The sequence below is a fragment of the Schistocerca nitens genome, chromosome 2 (assembly GCF_023898315.1).
Source record: "Schistocerca nitens isolate TAMUIC-IGC-003100 chromosome 2, iqSchNite1.1, whole genome shotgun sequence".
In the NCBI taxonomy this organism is placed as follows: Eukaryota; Metazoa; Arthropoda; class Insecta; order Orthoptera; family Acrididae; genus Schistocerca; species Schistocerca nitens.
This window is the reverse complement of record NC_064615.1, coordinates 716,189,799-716,207,839: the sequence shown is the minus strand read 5'-3', so window position 1 is coordinate 716,207,839 and position 18,041 is coordinate 716,189,799. Positions and strand designations below refer to the sequence as shown.

The 18,041-nt window shown below is 44.2% G+C and overlaps 1 protein-coding gene across 2 annotated transcripts in view; it reads right to left on the bottom strand.

Annotated features, from left to right (window-relative positions):
• The window catches only part of LOC126234581 (uncharacterized), a 104,236-nt gene that overhangs the window by 59,071 nt on the left and 27,124 nt on the right, over positions 1 to 18,041 (bottom strand). For both annotated transcript variants that reach the window (XM_049943291.1, XM_049943290.1), the window contains exon 4: positions 1,577 to 1,927. In XM_049943291.1, coding sequence (XP_049799248.1) covers positions 1,577 to 1,927 — 351 coding nt within the window. The remainder of the gene's footprint in view (positions 1 to 1,576; positions 1,928 to 18,041) is intronic.

Genomic DNA, 18,041 nt, shown 5'->3' with positions numbered 1-18,041 from the left:
CCACAGGGTGATCCTCATTACCAACAAACACTGTCTGCCTGTGTCCATTCATGCGAATGGACAGTTTGTTGCTGGTCATTCCCACATAGAATGCATCACAGTGTAGGCAGGTCAGTTGGTAAATCACGTGGGTGCTTTCACACGTGACTCTGCCTTTGATCGTGTACACCTTCCGGGTTACAGGACTGGAGTAGGTGGTGGTGGGAGGGTGCATGGGACAGGTTTTACACCGGGGGCGGTTACAAGGATAGGAGCCAGAGGGTAGGGAAGGTGGTTTGGGGATTTCATAGGGATGAACTAACAGGTTACGAAGGTTAGGTGGACGCTTTGACGAGGGCTGTTTGGTTGAATCTGGGAGTGGGGCTGAAGGTGAGGCCTTTGGATAGGACACCCTGGCTCCTATCCTTGTAACCGCCCGTGGAGTAAAACCTGTCCCATGCACCCTCCAACCACCACCTACTCCAGTCCTGTAACCCGGAAGGTGTACACGATCAAAGGCAGAGCCACATGTGAAAGCACCCACGTGATTTACCAACTGACCTGCCTACACTGTGATGCATTCTATGTGGGAATGACCAGCAACAAACTGTCCATTCGCATGAATGGACACAGGCAGAGAGTGTTTGTTGGTAATGAGGATCACCCTGTGGCTAAACATTCCTTGGTGCATGGCCAGCACATCTTGGCACAGTGTTACACCGTCCGGGTTACCTGGATACTTCCCACCAACACCAACCTATCCGAACTCCGGAGATGGGAACTTGCTCTTCAATATATACTCTCTTCCCGTTACCCACCAGGCCTCAATCTCCGCCAATTTCAAGTTGCCGCCACTCATACCTCACCTGTCATTCAACATCATCTTTGCCTCTGCACTTCCGCCTCGACTGACATCTCTGCCCAAACTCTTTGTCTTTAAATATGTCTGCTTGTGTCTGTATATGTGTGGATGGATATGTGTATGTGTGCGAGTGTATACCCGTCCTTTTTTCCCCCTAAGGTAAGTCTTTCCGCTCCCAGGATTCTGATTATGAAATGAACACTTACATTTTGTCCACATATCAGATATACCAATAATTCTACATCTAATCATAATTGTGTAATTTGTATCTTGCCAGTCAACACCTTTCATATTACAGCTATGGATAATTTCAATTTCATTCGACATCAGTGCCACACAAATTGGTTATTATGTAATATGATTATGCAATACCCTGCTCATAAAAATATTCACGTTTAGTGACAAAAGCCAAGTATGAAGGTTGTAAAGGCAACGGATGAAGGAAGTGGAGGGGGAAAAACAGAGATGCACAGACACCGACAGAAAATGAGGGTTACATCTATGCAGCAGTGATGTGAAATTATGTGGAAAAAGAAGCAGTAATTAGGATATGAACAAGAGCACATGAACTACTGTTGAATATGTAAAACAAGTCATTTGCAACTGAAATAATCATTTACTACAAAAGTGAAAAACTGAATTCAAATGATAATTAACTCATCCTTGAAAAACATCAGTTCATTTGATGAAAAATCACGCATAAACAATATCATATAATTCTTCACACAGACGTACCTCAAGCTTGGTTCTATACCGCCAAGGTAGATGACTGTACGTAGTTCACGGGTCTGGATAACCTGCCCTATTGGGTCAAGAAATTTGCGAAATTCAGCATCTGTCAATGGGGGCCTTGGTGGAGTGTTCAGGAATGCTGGCTGTTGATCTTCAACTAAATTTAAAGCACGTTGCACCATATTAAATGTTCTTTCCACTTGGTTCATTATTATGCCTGGTAGCCTGTTTTGCAATTTTGTTTCTGAGAGAGCAACACGATTAGTGTCAGCTGACCCAGGGGTCTCCCATTCATCTGAACTTTCCTCAAATGGTTTCATATCCACTTGAAGTACCAAGCATGGTTCAGAAGCACTGTAAATGACAAGCCACACAGTGAAATTATGGACTTAGAGCTATCATATGTGCAGTCAACATGCAAATGATCTAAATAAATAAAATAATTATTATGTTAGAAAAGTCCTTAGTGAAATATAAAAAAATCAGAAGTTCTCGCTCTCTCTCTCTCTCTCTCTCTCTCTCTCTCTCTCTCTCTCTCTCTCACACACACACACACACACACACCCTGTACAGTGACAGTGTTCCCTGGATGACTGCATCAGATCAGCACTACACTGCCTCACAACTTAGAAAGGATTTGTGACAGGTTGAGTGGGTGGAGAAAGGAGGCCAATAGCAGGTGGGAGGGTTTGGGAAGTGTGACTAACAGGGGGAGGGGGGGAGGAAGGGGGGGGGAGGAAGAGGCAGCATGCACATGGGATAAAAATGTGCCGCATTGTGCAGAGTGTACCACTGACATGGAGAAATGGATCTGGACAAAGGAGGGTATACAACAAAGGAGGTGGGATACTGAGGACAGGAGGGTGTGAGTGTAGGATAAGGGCTGTTAAGCCTGTGGGGCAGGAGTGGAGGCTGAGATGGGGCACAGGTAGTGAAACAAGCACAGAAACCTAGCATTCTTCAGTAGTTTTTCTGTCATGGCTGCTCTTTCGTGCAGTTTGGCAGTGACCATCATTAATTTGGGTGGACAGATGATTTGTATAAAATGTTGTGGGCAGACACAGAGAGAGAGAGAGAGAGAGAGAGAGAGAGAGAGAGAGAGAGAGAGAGAGAGAGGCAGATACAAAGCAAGAGTGATGAAGGAAGAAAGAACAAAAAAGGATGTCAAGATGACTGAATGAGAGAATATGTGGCAAGAGATCAAAGGTAATTTAAAGAAATTGCAGGGATCTATGTCAGCGTACTTTGTGAAGAGCTAAGTACATGAAAAGTGGGTCACAAAAAAGGAAAGGAACAGTGGAGTTGGTGGGAAAGGATACATAAGAGTTTCTGCTCCCATGCGTAAGCTATTTTATGTCCTTCGGACCAACTTTTATGTCTGTTTCAATGGGGTTTCAGTTGGAACATGTTTTTACATGGTGTAGCTATCACCCATGGCGATGCAAGGAGGAAGTAAGGATACATTCCCACTCTCTGGAAACAGATTCAAGTGCTTCAGATTCAAGTGCTATGGGTCACAGGCTCAGCCATGACATGTTCCCACATCACAATATTGGAGAACACAAATAGATAGGCCAGGATTGCTTGAAAATGTTCTACATGCATTTAAGGAAATATATTAACAAACATCACACAGCCTAAAAGAAAAAAATCAACTTTAAATAAGAAAGATGAAGAAAGCTATTGGATCTAACGCTACCTGAACATGAATGAAGGTAGCAGCTTCCAGCCATCCCTATTTTTAGTAGCTGATATAGTAATATGTAAACTATGGAATGTGTGGTCTGTACGCCTCATTCATAATTTACTTTTATTTTCCTTAACTCTCTGTTTGTGCATTGATCTTGAGGAGGAGAGGGGATGGAGGCCTCAAGATGACTCAAGTTATGCAACTAATCTCCAGTATGTATTCAGCACTCATTTGCCATGTGTGCATTTGTGGCTGCTGGAAGACCTGATAGGGCTAATGTGTACCATAAGGTAATTCTGCAGTTTCTTTTGTTGCCAGAACTGATATGAGATAATATACAGAAAATTTCTTTTATCAGCATTTGTTCATGGTACTGAATCTTACAACATTGTAAAAAATCTCATGATTTGAGGTGCCAATTAGAGTTCCATAGTCATGATATTTATTCCCCCCCCCTCCCCCCCCCCCCCAGGTTAAAAATGCCACAGCAACAAGTGTACAGTTTGAATAATTCCTATCACGTGATGCTACTGTTAGATAAATTAGGGAGCACTGATCAAGCTCTAGGTAAAGAAGATTAGAACAATGGAAAATCGAGGATGGAATACGAACAATATTCAAAAAGATAGATTGTTATTCACCACACAGAGTCGACAGTGAGCTGCAGACAGGCACAACAGACAGACTGCTATATCTCTGAGTTTCCGGTCAAACGGCATTCTTCTAAAGTTGAAAACACACACACACACACACACACACACACACACACACACACACACACACACACACAATTCACACAAGCACAACCCACATTTGCATGATCAATTTCTCTGGCTACTGAGGTCAGCAATGTGCCTGATGGGAGAAGCAATTTGTGGATGTTGAGGTAAGGAGGAAGCTGGGGCAGTGAGGGAAAGGTACAGCAGGGTAGGAGAGGGGGAATATGTAGTTTTGCTTACAGGAGAATGCAGGGGGTAAGCTTTTAGGTGCAGTCACAAGGTTTAAGGGAGGGGAAGGAGTCAGTGGGAGGCGGTCAGGCAAAGGGAAGTAGGAAAGAGGAGAAGTAGAGCACAGGAAAGAAATGTAGTGGGCACACTGGTGGAATACAAGGCTGTGTAGTGCTGCAGCATGAGCAGGGAAGGGGCTAGGCAGTTGAAGGATGGGGACTAGTAAAGGTTGAGGCCAGAGGGTTCCACGAATGTAGGATATATTGCAGGTAGAGTTCCCATCTGTGCAAATCAGAAAAGATGGCCTTGGTAGAAAGGTTTCAGATGGCACATTCTGCAAAGCAGCCATTGAAGTGAATCACAATGTGTTGGGCAGCACATTCACCAACTAGCTGGTCATCTGTTTCTTGGTAGCTGTTTGTTAGTGGCCATTCATGTGGACAGACAGACAGATCACATGATTGCTTTTGAGGCAGCCCTGCATATAAGGGAATGGGTTATGCCAGTGACCAGACTGGAGTAGGTGGTGATAGGAGGATGCATGGGGCAGGTCTTGCATCTACATCTGTTGCAGGGATATGAGCCATGAGGCAATGGGTCAGTAGCAGGGGTGGAGTAGGCATGGAAAAGAATATTGCATAAGTTTGGTTTGTGGCAGAATACCACTGTGGGAGGGAGGGATCAGGAGGAGGAGGGAAGGTCTTTAAGACGTCCAGCATGACTGAATTTGGGTGTGGGGCAAAAGGTAAGGTCTTGGCAAAAGGTAAGGTCTTTGCAAAAGACTATTACTTCTGTGGGACTAAGGATTTTGGAGGAAAAGATCATGGCTGTGTTTCAAAACTGCTTAGGTTCTGAATTCTGTATCATGATGGGAGTGAGTTTCTGAGGGTGTGATAAGTGTGGTACATCTGCGAGGCAGGGTTTGTCAACTATGCGTGGATGTGGGGAAAGCTTGGAGGCTGTTGCACGGGGTGTCTGATACGTCACTCCCTATTTTTAAATAGAGATAATTTATTTATTTATGAACCAATTCCCCCCATGAACCAATAACCTTGACATTGGTGGGGAGGTGTGCATGCCTCAGTGGTACAGATAGCCATACCATAGGTGCAACCACAATGGAGGGGTATCTGTTGAGAGGCACAAATGGCTCTAAGCACTATGGGACTTAACATCTGAGGTCATTAGTCCCCTAGACTTAGAAATACTTAAACCTAACTAACCCAAGGACATCACACACAACCATGGCCGAGGCAGGATTCGAACCTGCAACCGTAGCAGCAGTGCAGTTCCAGACTGAAGCGCCTAGAACCACTCGGCCTGTTGAGAAGCCAGGCATACGTGTGGTTCCTGAAGAGAGGCAGCAGCCTTTTCAGTAGTTGCAGGGGCAACAGTCTGGATGACTGACTGACCTGGCCTTGTAACATTAACCAAAATGGCCTTGCTGTGCTGGTACTGAAAATGGCTGAAAGCAAGGGGAAACTACAGCTGTTATTTTTCCTGAGGGCATGCAGCTTTACTGTACAGTTAAATGATGATGGCATCTTCTTGGGTAAAATATTCCGGAGGTAAAATAGTCCCCCTTTCAGATCTCTGGGCGGGGACTACTCAGGACAACTTCGTTATCAGGAGAAAGAAAACTGGCATTCTACAGATCGGAGCATGGAATCTCAGATCCTTTAATTGGGCAGGTATGTTAGAAAATTTAAAAATGGAAATGGATAGGTTAAAATCAGATATAGTGGGAATTAAGTATGGTGGCAGGAGGAACAAGACTTTTGGTCAGGTGAATACAGGGTTATAAATACAAAATCAAATAGGGGTAATGGAGAAGTAGGTTTAATAGTGAATAAAAAAATAGGATCGAGGGTAAGCTACTACACATAGCCTAGTGAACACATTATTGTAGCCAAGATAGACATGAAGCCCACACCTACCACAGTAGTACAACATTATATGCCAACTAGCTCTGCAGATGATGAACAGATTGAAGAAATGTATGATAACATAAAAGAAAGTTTTCAGACAGTGAAGGGAGATGAAAATTTAATAGTCATGAGGGACTGGAATTCGGTAGTAGGAAAAGGAAGAGAAGGAAACGTAGTAGGTGATTATGGATTGGGGGGAAGAAATGAAAGAGGAAGCCGCCTGGTAGAATTTTGCACAGAGCATAACTTAATCATAGCTAACACTTGGTTCAAGAATCACAAAAGAAGGTTGTAATACATGGAAGAAACCTGGAGATACTGACAGGTTTCAATAGATTATATAATGGTAAGACAGAGATTTAGGAACCAGGTTTTAAGTTGTAAGATATTTCCAGGGGCAGATGTGGACTCTGACCACAATCTATTGGTTATGAACTGTAGATTAAAACTGAAGAAACTGCAAAAACATAGGAATTTAAGGAGATGGGACCTGGATAAACTGAAAGAACCTAATGTTGTGGAGAGTTTCAGACAGAGCATTAGGGAACAATTGACAGGAACAGGGGAAAGAAATACAGTAGAAGAAGAATGGGTAGCTTTGAGATATGAAACAGTGAAGGCAGCAGAGGATCAAGTAGGTAAAAAGATGAGGGCTAGTAGAAATCCTTGGGTAACAGAAGGGATGAAAGGAGAAAATATAAAAATGCAGTAAATGAAACAGGCAAAAAGGAATACTAACGTCTCAAAAATGAGATCGACAGGAAGTGCAAAAAGTCTAAGCAAGGATGGCTACAGAACAAATGTAAGGATGTAGATGCATATATCACTAGGGGTCACACACATACTGCCTAAAGGAAAATTAAAGGGATCTTTGGAGAAAAGAGAACCACTTGTATGAATATCAAGAGCTCAGATAGAAACCAGTTCTAAGCAAAGAAGGGAAAGCAGAGAGGTGGGAGTATATAGAGGGTCTATACAAGGGTGATGTACTTGAGGGCAATATTATGGAAATGGAAGAGGATGTAGGTAAAGATGAAATGGGAGATACGATAGTGTGTGAAGAATTTGACAGAGCACTGAAAGACCTAAGTCGAAACAAGGCCCTGGGAGTAGAACTACTGATAGCCTTGGGAGAGCTGGCCCTGACAAAACTCTTCCATCTGGTGAGCAAGATGTATGAGACAGGTGAAATACCCTCAGACAACAAAAAGGTAAAGATTACTTTTTATTTTTGTGTCTACACAATATTAAAACTAAATTTTGATACATTTAGATATTATACGTACAACCAATCAGCTATATTACTTAATGGTGCACCAACAACCTACACTTTCATGTAGCCAGTATTGTATGATCAATAACAGTGTGGCTCATAAGTCAGAGCACATGTGGTTTGGAAGGTGACATGTGAAAAACAGGAAATAGGAGAAAGAAAAGGACAGATGCTGAGTAAAGTAATGTGTTAGACAATAACAACAAAGGAAAACAGCACTAGTTTTGGCATGGAAGAAAAGCCACTAGGCCAAATCAAACAATGGGAAATCCAAGTGTGAATAATGACAATATTAGGAAAAGGACAGATTGCTACTCACTGTATAGAATAGACACTAAATTGCAGACAGGCACAACAAAAAGGCAGCTATCCCTTTCAGTTTTCAGCCAAAAGGCCATCTTCTAAACTAGAAATACATACATGCATTCACATAAGCACAACTCATGCACATAACCACTGCCTCTGGCCGCTGAGGCCAGACTGCAAACAGTAACTGTTCAAATGGTTCAAATGGCTGTGAGCACTATAGGGCTTAACTTCTGAGGTCATCAGTCCCCTAGAATTTAGAACTACTTAAACCTAACTAACCTAAAGACATCACACATATCCATGCCCAAGGCAGGATTCGAACCTGCGACCATAGCGGTCACACGGTTCCAGACTGTAGCGCCTAGAACCCACTTGGCCACTCCGACCGGCTAAACAGTAACTGTGCCTGATGGGAGACACAATCTCTGGGTTGTGGGGTAAGGAGGAGGCTAGGGCAGAGAGGAAAAGGAATAGAAGTTTCGGAGATGGGGAAGGTGTCGTGCTGCTTGTGGGAGCATAAAGGGACATAGTGGGAACAGGGTAGGGCTGCTAGATGAAGTCGGGAGTTTTGACAGACGAGGGGATTGTGGGAAAGGAAGCAGAAAAGAAGAGAAGTAAAGGAGGCAGAAAAAAACTAATGGGTGCATTTTTGGAATAGAAGGTTGCGTAATGCTGGAGTGGGTGCAGGCAAGAGGATAGGTGGGTGATGAACAGGGACTAGTGAAGGTTAAGGCCAGGTGGGTTGTGGGAATGTAGGATATATTGCAGGAAGAGTTCCCACATGCACAATTCAGAAAAACTGGTTTTGGTGGGAAGGAACCAGATGGCACAGCTGTGAAGCATGTCATGCTGGGTAGCACATTCAGCCACTGGCTGGTCCAACTGTGTCTTGGCTACAGTTTGTCGGTGGCCACTTATGCAGAAAGACAGCTTTTTGGTTGTCATATCTACTCACCAACATGCAGCCTACATCACTGTTTTTTATTTATTTTTCTCTTTGATCTCCTTGTGTTTTCACATAAATTTTAGTACATTTTCACGTTTCGGTATTGGCCTTACACCCTCAGGTTTCATCTTTTTTTCTCCACATGGCATCCGTTCAATCCCTTTTGTGTTTTTTCCATATTTTGTTTATTTTTATAAGCTTTTACACATATTTCTACATTATTTACATATTTTGTGTGTTTTTTATCCTCCACCATGGAGCCTCACTCCTTCCACCCGTGCCGATACAGAAAAGTTTGTTTTTTTTATCACTAGCCAGAACCCAGTCCAAAATAGTACTTCCTGTGTTATTACTTAACTCATGGGATTCCCCCTGCCCTAAATGGTCATACCATCACATAACCACTCTCTGGCTGTAGATCCCACTTCCACAATGACTTCCATCTGTTCAGCCTTCAGCCTTCATCAAACTAGTCCTGCAAATTCATGCCAATCAGCCCCAAACTCCCTTGCAACACCACCTCTACATTTGTAAAATTCTTCTGTTCTGCTATCCCAAATCCCTGCATCCCATATTTCACATAGAAACTCTTGCCCCACCAGGAACTAAAGCAGCATGCACACTTCCACCTCAGTAACTTCTCCAATCCATTGACCTCCTACATCTGCCTTGGACTCACACTACCCACCTCCTAGAACAGTCTCCAAACTTCCCCCACATCCACTCATAGCTGGCAAACCCTACCTCACAGACCAATCACATTATCACACTACCATACAGAATCCAGAACATAAGTAGACCTGAAACTTAGCTATGAGCCTTCCCTATAAAAGCCTTAGTCCCACAGAAGTAACAGTCCTTTGGAAAGGCCTTACCTTTTGCCCCACACCCAAATTCTATATGCTGATCACCTTAAAGACCTCCCCTCTGCCTCCCAGACCCTACAATGGAAACACTTTTTCACCACAAACCCTACAAACGACACGCAACCCACCCAAAGCTAATGTTGAACCTTGTCTGACACACTTCACTCCTCCACCCAACTGTGATCCACACCCAATGCTTGCAAATTGCCCCCTGTTCACATTCAAGAATTGCTTAACCTCAAACCTTGCCTCATCATCATTTCCCAAATATCTCAGCATGGAAACTAACCTTCCATCTGCAGAAAGAACCACAAACCATCACCTAAAAACTGATCCTGATTTTATAATCTTGAGTGCTGAAAAAGGCTTCCTCACTATGGTTTTCAACAACAGGAATCACCTGGTGGAGGGACACTGCCATCTGTCAGATTCATCCACTTACAAACCTTTCCACAGCGACTTCATTCCAGAAATCCAATAGGATTTCAAGTCCTTCCTCAAATCCTTAGAACCATCCCAGAATCCCCCCCCCCCTCTCTCTCTCTCTCTCTCTCTCTCTCTCTTTCTCTCTCTCTCTCTCTCTCTCTCCCCCCCCCCTCCCTCTCCCTCCCCCGTCTCCAACCTCTCCTCGTACTCCTACTTTCTACATGCCTCCTGAAGTCCAGGAAACAAACCATCCAGGATGCCCCATTGTGGCCAGTTACTGTGCCCCCCCCCCCCCCCCAGAAAGAATCTCTGCTCTCATGGAGAAACACCTATCCTCATATAAAAAATGTATCAATCATTTTTACATGGCCCCCTGCTCATTACAGTTGATGCCACCTCTTTCTACACTACAATTACTAATTCCCATGGCCTTGCTGCAATTGAATACTACCTCTCCCAATGCCTAATTGACCCCAAACCTACTATCTCCTTGTTGGTCATAATGACCAACTATATCCTCACCCACAATTACTTCACCTTTGAAGGTACCACCTATAACAAATCTGTGGTACGGCAATTGACACAGGCATGGCACCACCCTATCCAACAAATGCACGGGCCACCTAGAGGATTCCTTCCTAATTACCAGACTCTGGTTCAGATTCACTGACATCTTTGTGGTCTGGAATAAAGGTGAGGCCACCCTATCCAAAAGTCTACCAGAAACTCAACATGTTCTCTCCTACTTGCTTCACCTGGTCCTCCTAAACCCAACAAGCCTTTCTTTAATGTTGAACTCAACCTCAAAGATAGCTACATCATATCAAACCAACCACCCATTCCATACCAAGAAGTCCCTTCCATACAGTCTAGCCACCCATGACCATTGTACCTGTAGTGATGAGCAGCCCCTCTCCAAATATATCAAGGGTCTAACTGAGGCCTTCACAGGCTGAAATTACCCTCCCACCCTTGTATAGAATCAGATAACCTGAGCCTCCAGTCACCTACCACCTCCCACATTTCCACCATTCAGCCACAAGTGAGTACTCTCCTCATGACTCAGTATCACCCAGGACTGGAGCAACTGAATCACATTCTCTCCGCCATGGTTTCAACTACCTCTGATTGTGCCCTGAAATGTGGAATATCTTACCCACTATCCTTCTCAAGCCTCCCACAGTGATATTCTGCCATCCACTGAACCTACATAATATCCTTTTCTATCAATACTCCACACCTGCTCCCAACCCCATGCCTCATGGTTCATATCCCTGCAATAGACCTAGATGCCAGACCTGTCCCACAAATCCTCCTACTACCACCTACTCCAGTCTGGTCACAGGCATCACCTATCATATTAGTGGTAGGTCTAACTGTGAAAGCAGTCATGTGATCTACAAAGTAAGCTGGATCCTCTGTGCTATCTTCTACATGAGCACGACCACCAACAATCTGTATGTCCACATGACTGGCCATTGACAAACTGCAGCCAAGACGCAGATGGACCAGCCAATTGCTGAACATTCTGTCAAACACAACATGCTGGATTTCAATGCCTTTTTCACAGTCTGTGCCATCTGAATCTTCCCTCCCAAGATCACGTTTTCTGAATTGTGCCGATGGGACCCCTACCTACAATATATCCCACATTCCCACAACCCCATGGCCTCAATCTTCCCTAGTTCATGTCCTTCACCCACCTATCCCCTTCCCTGCTACCAGTTCAGCACTACACAGCCTTCTAGTTCACCAAAACTCTCATTACTTTTTTCCCTCTTCCACTTCTCTCCTTTTCCACTCCCTTCCCCCATCCCCTCCCTCAAACCTTCCAACTGCACCTATCAGCTCTACCCTGTCCCTGCCACGTCTCTGCATGCTCCCCCAAGTAACACTACACCACTTCTCACCCCCTACCCTACTATCCCTCCCCTGCCCTACCCCAGCCTCCTCCTTACTTCCAAAACCACAAGCTGCTTCTCCCAACAGGCACAGTTGCTGTTCGCAGTCTGGCCTCATCAGCCAAAGACAAGAAGGCCTTTTCACCAAAAGATCAACTGTATAGCAGTCCTTTTGTTGTGTCTGTCTGACTCATTGTCACCTCTACATGGTGAGTAGAAAACTACCCTTTTCACGGTATTGTCAAAGATGTAGAACAGGTTTTCGAGGAATGAGGAGAGGGTTCAGAAACAGACCAGAGCAAGGATTCAGATGGTCATTTGTCTTTGAATTCTCTTGACTCACATGATGAAGTCAGCAGTTATTTGTCACTTTAGATGACATGGAGAGTAAAACTGACAGCTGTCGATGGAACAAAGTCCCCAGGTGATTTTGAAAAACAAAATTAAGTTTATTACATTATAACAGTGTACAAAACCTCAGTGAGGACAAGATACACATTTTAAAAATGTAACATGTACCAAAGATCTATAGACTCACTAAAAAAATTGTGATAGATTCCAGTGGAAGAAGATTGATGCTGACACCATCCAACCAGCCACATTTGACAAGACACTGCACATACCAGTGGAACAAGCAACACACTGAGTATGTGGCACTTGAGAAAGAACTAAGAAGGGTTGGTGGCCAGTCATACCATTTGACTCCCTGAATCATCAATCACAAAGTTATTTTAAATGAAATATAACAAACTTTGCAGTTCACCGAACATCTTTGAGCACAATGCCTCAGCATCCTACTTGTGCGGTAAATCAAAAGCCATGGTATTGAAACTTTTACAATCATAATGAGCAGATACTACTTCCTATCTCTACTAGCATCTTCAAGGTTTTATAACAGAATGATGAGAAAGGAGAAACAGAAAAATTATCATCTTTCTCATTTTTAATAAATTTTTCAAAATTTCATCAAAAGTTTTTGCAAGGTTTACTCTCCTGGAGCTGATGAAAAACTAGATTTCCTGAGAAGTAACCCCTTAGTACAATATTTATCATTGGACTCTCAAAAGTATGTGATAACTTATACATTGCCTGACTATTAAATTTTCTATGAACATAACTTGAAAATATATGCTGGTAAATAACATGAAGGACTGCCATTTGAAGTCAGCAGTTCACCTATTGTGGTTAGAAAGCTCTCTGCAACATAGGTCAACACAGACGGTAATCTAAGTATGAACAAGTAGTTCTCATATGTCGCACTGCTAGAAGAAATGTTTGACAAGAACCTCAGCATCGTTGTAACATTGAAAATAACATATTAGAAATTTCTACAGCTTTCAGCAATGTCAAAGACCAGAATGTAAAACTGAGCACTTTTGATCACTGAAAAACCAACACAAGTCTTCGTCTCTCAAGAGAGAAAAAAAAATGTCACACACATTTGTACAATGTGTAATAATGTTATGATTAATAATGATAGGGAGAAAACAAACAAAATTATAATACTGTGTACCACAACAAAAACAAAAATGCAGTTGATGATAATCATCAGATGTGTGAAATGTAGTGTTAACAGGAGATTAGCCCTTGGTTGGCTTTGATTTCATGCTTAATACAGATGGAATCAATGCACAATTTTTCCCTAGAAAGGATATAAAACTTGAGAGATAGTGACATTTTGAAAAGAAATTTGGTGAGAAGTTGGTGAAAGATCTTGTAATTCATTATCAGTAGCAGAATGTAAAAATGAGAAAATTCGTAACACCAAAATACTTCAGCTAACTCTAGCCAAGCCTATTCCACATAACTGTGAAATCAATAATAACCAAGAAATTGCAAAAAATCATGAATGAAAACCAACTCAAAGAAAATACTGAGGGTATCATAGATGAAAGTTTAGATAAATCAGAAATAAATTCAAACAATGAAAAAGTTCCAGCAGGATCTAGTTGGTAAAAACATGATACATGGCAAACAATGAGGAAGAGCTGAAGCTTCAAATTCTGTAACTGATAGACTAAAACAGAAAATACTTTACAAGCATTCAAAATTGGAAAGTCATCAAGAACTAGTTGTCGATTTTTCAACATTTATTTATGCCTTAAACTGTTATTTGTGAAACACATTTTAAAAACTATCTCACAAGTCTGAATTGTTACCAAATATTTTCTAGTTTCTATTCTTTATCTTTTGTTGTATGTTTTCAGTGAGTTGCCTACCCTTTTCTGAATCTGCCGGCATAATTTATAATATATGCCACTGATACAGGCAACAAATAATTGTGCCCAAAGGGAATTTTAACTCTGTGGTGGACTTTATACAAAGAACAAACCATTACTTGTAATTCAGAAAATATGAGCTTTTATAGTTTGAATAATATACACAATTAACTCACTAATATATGCTCCATCTTAGTTACTGCATCCCAACTATAATTGTACATTTATGCAATAAACAACAAACAAGTCCTCTCAGGTATTTGCTCAGCACCAAGTACTTTTCATATTGTGAGTTCTGGACTAATATTTTTTTCATTACTAAGCTAGATCCTGCTACAATAGGTTTTCTAAGTTACCTTACTACAGACAACATTACTAAAGTTTCAGTGCCATTATTTGTGATAGATGAGAACAAATTTCTGCATGCATGGGCTCACAAGGAATATTGGGTGGACCAGAAAAGTGTGTTTTGCAAGGGGGACGGGCAGAGGGCGAGGGGGACGGGCAGAGGGCGAGGGGGACGGGCAGAGGGCGAGGGGGACGGGCAGAGGGCGAGGGGGACGGGCAGAGGGCGAGGGGGACGGGCAGAGGGCGAGGGGGACGGGCAGAGGGCGAGGGGGACGGGCAGAGGGCGAGGGGGACGGGCAGAGGGCGAGGGGGGCGGGTTGTTCCATTGAACTAAGTCCATGCGATAAAACGGAAAACAAACAAGACACACCACAGGAATTCTAGATGGAAAAAAAAAAAAAAAACACACACACAAAGCCGAACACACTAGGGACAACAGAAGGCAAGAAAAGCACAGACATACAAGAAACAGGCAGAAGAGATTAAAACAGTACAGCAGATGTCCTGGGCTGGCTGATCACGAGGATAAAAAAGGATGAGCCAGCCACTCTGCAACATATTAAAATCTCTTAACATAAAAGTACTATGGTAGAGAGCACAGGGGGACAAAGGACAGGAACTAATACTTAAACTGAAGAATAAAAACCAGCATCACGTAGAAAATGTAAAACAAAGTTAGCTGTGGAGGTGTCTCCTACAATCAAAGGAAGAGAGTCAGGGAGATTAAAATTCCGTCTTAGAGCGGCTAGATGTGGACAGTCCACCAAAAGGTGGACCACTGTTAAACGGGGACCGCAGTGACAACATGGTGAGGCCTCATGCTGGAGAAGAAAGCCATGCGTCAGCCAAGGGTGGCCGATGCAAAGGTGGCAGAGGACCACAGAGAGATGGCACGGGCGTGAAAGATGGCCACCAGCACGGCAGTGAAGACACTGCAGCTATTCGGCAAGGAGCGCTGTTCGATATGTGTTGAGTGAGCATAGGTAAAGCCTACGCACCCATCAACCAGTGAGCCATTGGTATAGATGACTTCAGAACCCTGGGACGTGTCAAGGATTGATAATAAGTGACTGCAGAGTGCCTCAGGAGGAACACAGTCCTTATGGAATTGCAAAAGGTCCAGCCATAGTTTCGGCCGAGGCATATACCACGGAGGCATACGTGTATGGCCCCGCCCGAAACACTGTGAAGGAAATGATTCGAGTTCAGACAACAGGGAATGGACACGTACAGCGATCATTATCCCTGACTGAGGCCACCGTTCCAGGAGATGAACCACTGTGTTTCGAAACAAAACACAGTAATTCGGATGCTGAGGCGAGCTACAGACACACACTGCATAGTGGGCGAGCAATTGGCAGCTCCTGATGTGCGATGGAAGGACTCCAGCCTCCACTAGTAGACTGGCCACTGGACTCTTTCAAAAAGGGCCTGTCGCTAGACAGACCCCGCAGTGGTGCACAGGATCAAGCCACTTCAATGCTGAGGGCGCTGACGAACCATACGCTACACTCCCATAGTCAAGTTGTGACTGAACTAGGGCTTTGTAGAGCCATAGCAATGTAGAGCTATCTGCCCCCCAAGTGGTGCTGCTCAGGCAGCAGAGGGCGTTAAGATGCCACCAGCACTTTTGCTTAAACTGACAAATTTGTGGGAGCCATGTTAGCCGGGCATCGAAAACCAGTCCTAAAAAGCGATAAGTTTCGACTACTCGTAGTGGATGACCATCATGAAAAAGTGCAGGGTCAGGATGGACTGTCCATCGCCGACAGAAGTGCAAAATGCAGGTCTTGTAGGCAGAGAAGCGGAACCCGTGGGCGAGAGCCCAAGACAGCGCATTCTGAATGGCTCACTGTAGTCGGCGTTCAGCAACACCAATGGTGGAGGAACTGAAGTAAATGCAGAAATCGTCAGCATATAAGGAGGGCGACACTGATGGCCCTACAGCTGCTGCTAGGCCATTTATAGCTCAATACAGAGCCCTGCAGGACCCCATTTTCTTGGATATGGGAGGAGCTTAAGGAGCCTCCAACTTGAACACTGAAGGTACGGAGGGAGTGAAAGTTCCATATAAAAATCGGGAGTGAGCCACGGAGGCCCCACTCATGCAGCATGGCAAGGATGTGGTGGCACCAGGTCATGTCTTAGGCCCTCCGTAAATCAAAAAAGATGGCTACCAGATGTTGGCATCTGGAAAAAGCCATTCGGACAGCAGACTCAAGGCACACCAAATTATCTGTCGTTGAGCGGCCTCCGTAGAAACCACCCTGGGATGGAGCCAGAAGGCCCCCAGACTCCAGGAGCCAACACAACCTTCGGCTCACCATTTGTTCGAGTAATTTGCAGAGAACATTGGTGAGGCTAATGGGGTGGTAGCTGTCCAACGCTGCAGGGTTCTTCCTAGGTTTCAACACTGGGATGAAGATGCTGTCTTGCCACTGGAACGGGAACACTCCCTCACCCCAGCTGCGATTCAATATATACAGAATCTGTCACAGTGAGGCCACAGACAGATATTTGAGAAAATGGGAGTGAATTCTGTCAGGGCCTGGAGCCATGTCAGGACAATGGGCAAGGGTACTGAGGTTCAAATGGCTCTGAGCACTATGCGACTTAACTTCTGAGGTCATCAGTCGCCTAGAACTTAGAACTAACTAAACCTAACTAACCTAAGGACATCACACACATCCATGCCCGAGGCAGGATTCGAACCTGCGACCGTAGCGGTCGCTCGGTTCCAGACTGTAGCGCCTAGAACCGCACGGCCACTCCGGCCGGCAGGGTCCTGAGGAATTCCCACTCAGTAGAAGGAGCATTGTACGGCTCAAGGCGGTGCAAAGTAAAAGAGAAATGCTGTCTTTCTGCCCACTCTTTCAAGGAAGGAAAAGCCAAGTGATAATTGGCAGATGCAGAACTCTGAGCAAAATACTCGGCGATTTCACCTCAGTTGGTGCACACTGCCTCATTGACTGAAATCCCAGGCACCCACAGTGGGGTTGGGTAACCATAAAGGCTGCGAATCCAAGTCCACACATGGGAGGCAGGGGTACGAGAACCAATGATGGAGGAAACATTGTTCCTCGCACTCTTGCTTCCACCGTTGTATCAGGTGATGGGCACGGAGCAGCTTAAAAAGAATGAGAGTCTCTAACGATGGATGCTGCTTATGTCATTGGAGGGCCCGCCTACACTTTTTGATGGCCTCAGCAATAGCCGGCGACCAATAAGGCACAGTTTTACGCTGAGGACACCCGGATGAAAGAGGAACTGCACATTCTGCAGCCGATATGATAGATGCAGTGACCTGCTCGACCACCACATTAATAGCACCATGAGCGGGAGTGTCACAATGACAGCAGATGTGAAAGCCAGCCAATCTGCCCTATTAAGGGCCCACCGTCGCAGACGTCCAGAAGTGTGACATTGGGGTAGTGACAGGAAGATCAGAAAGTGGTCACTACCACACAAGTTGTCATGAAACCTCCAATGGATGGATGGTGAATGTCCTGAGCTGCAAAGCAAGAGGTCAATGGCCAAATAAGTGTCATGAACCACACTGAAGTGTGCGGGGTCTCCTGTATTTAAGAGGCAGAGGTCGAGCTGAGAGAGATGATT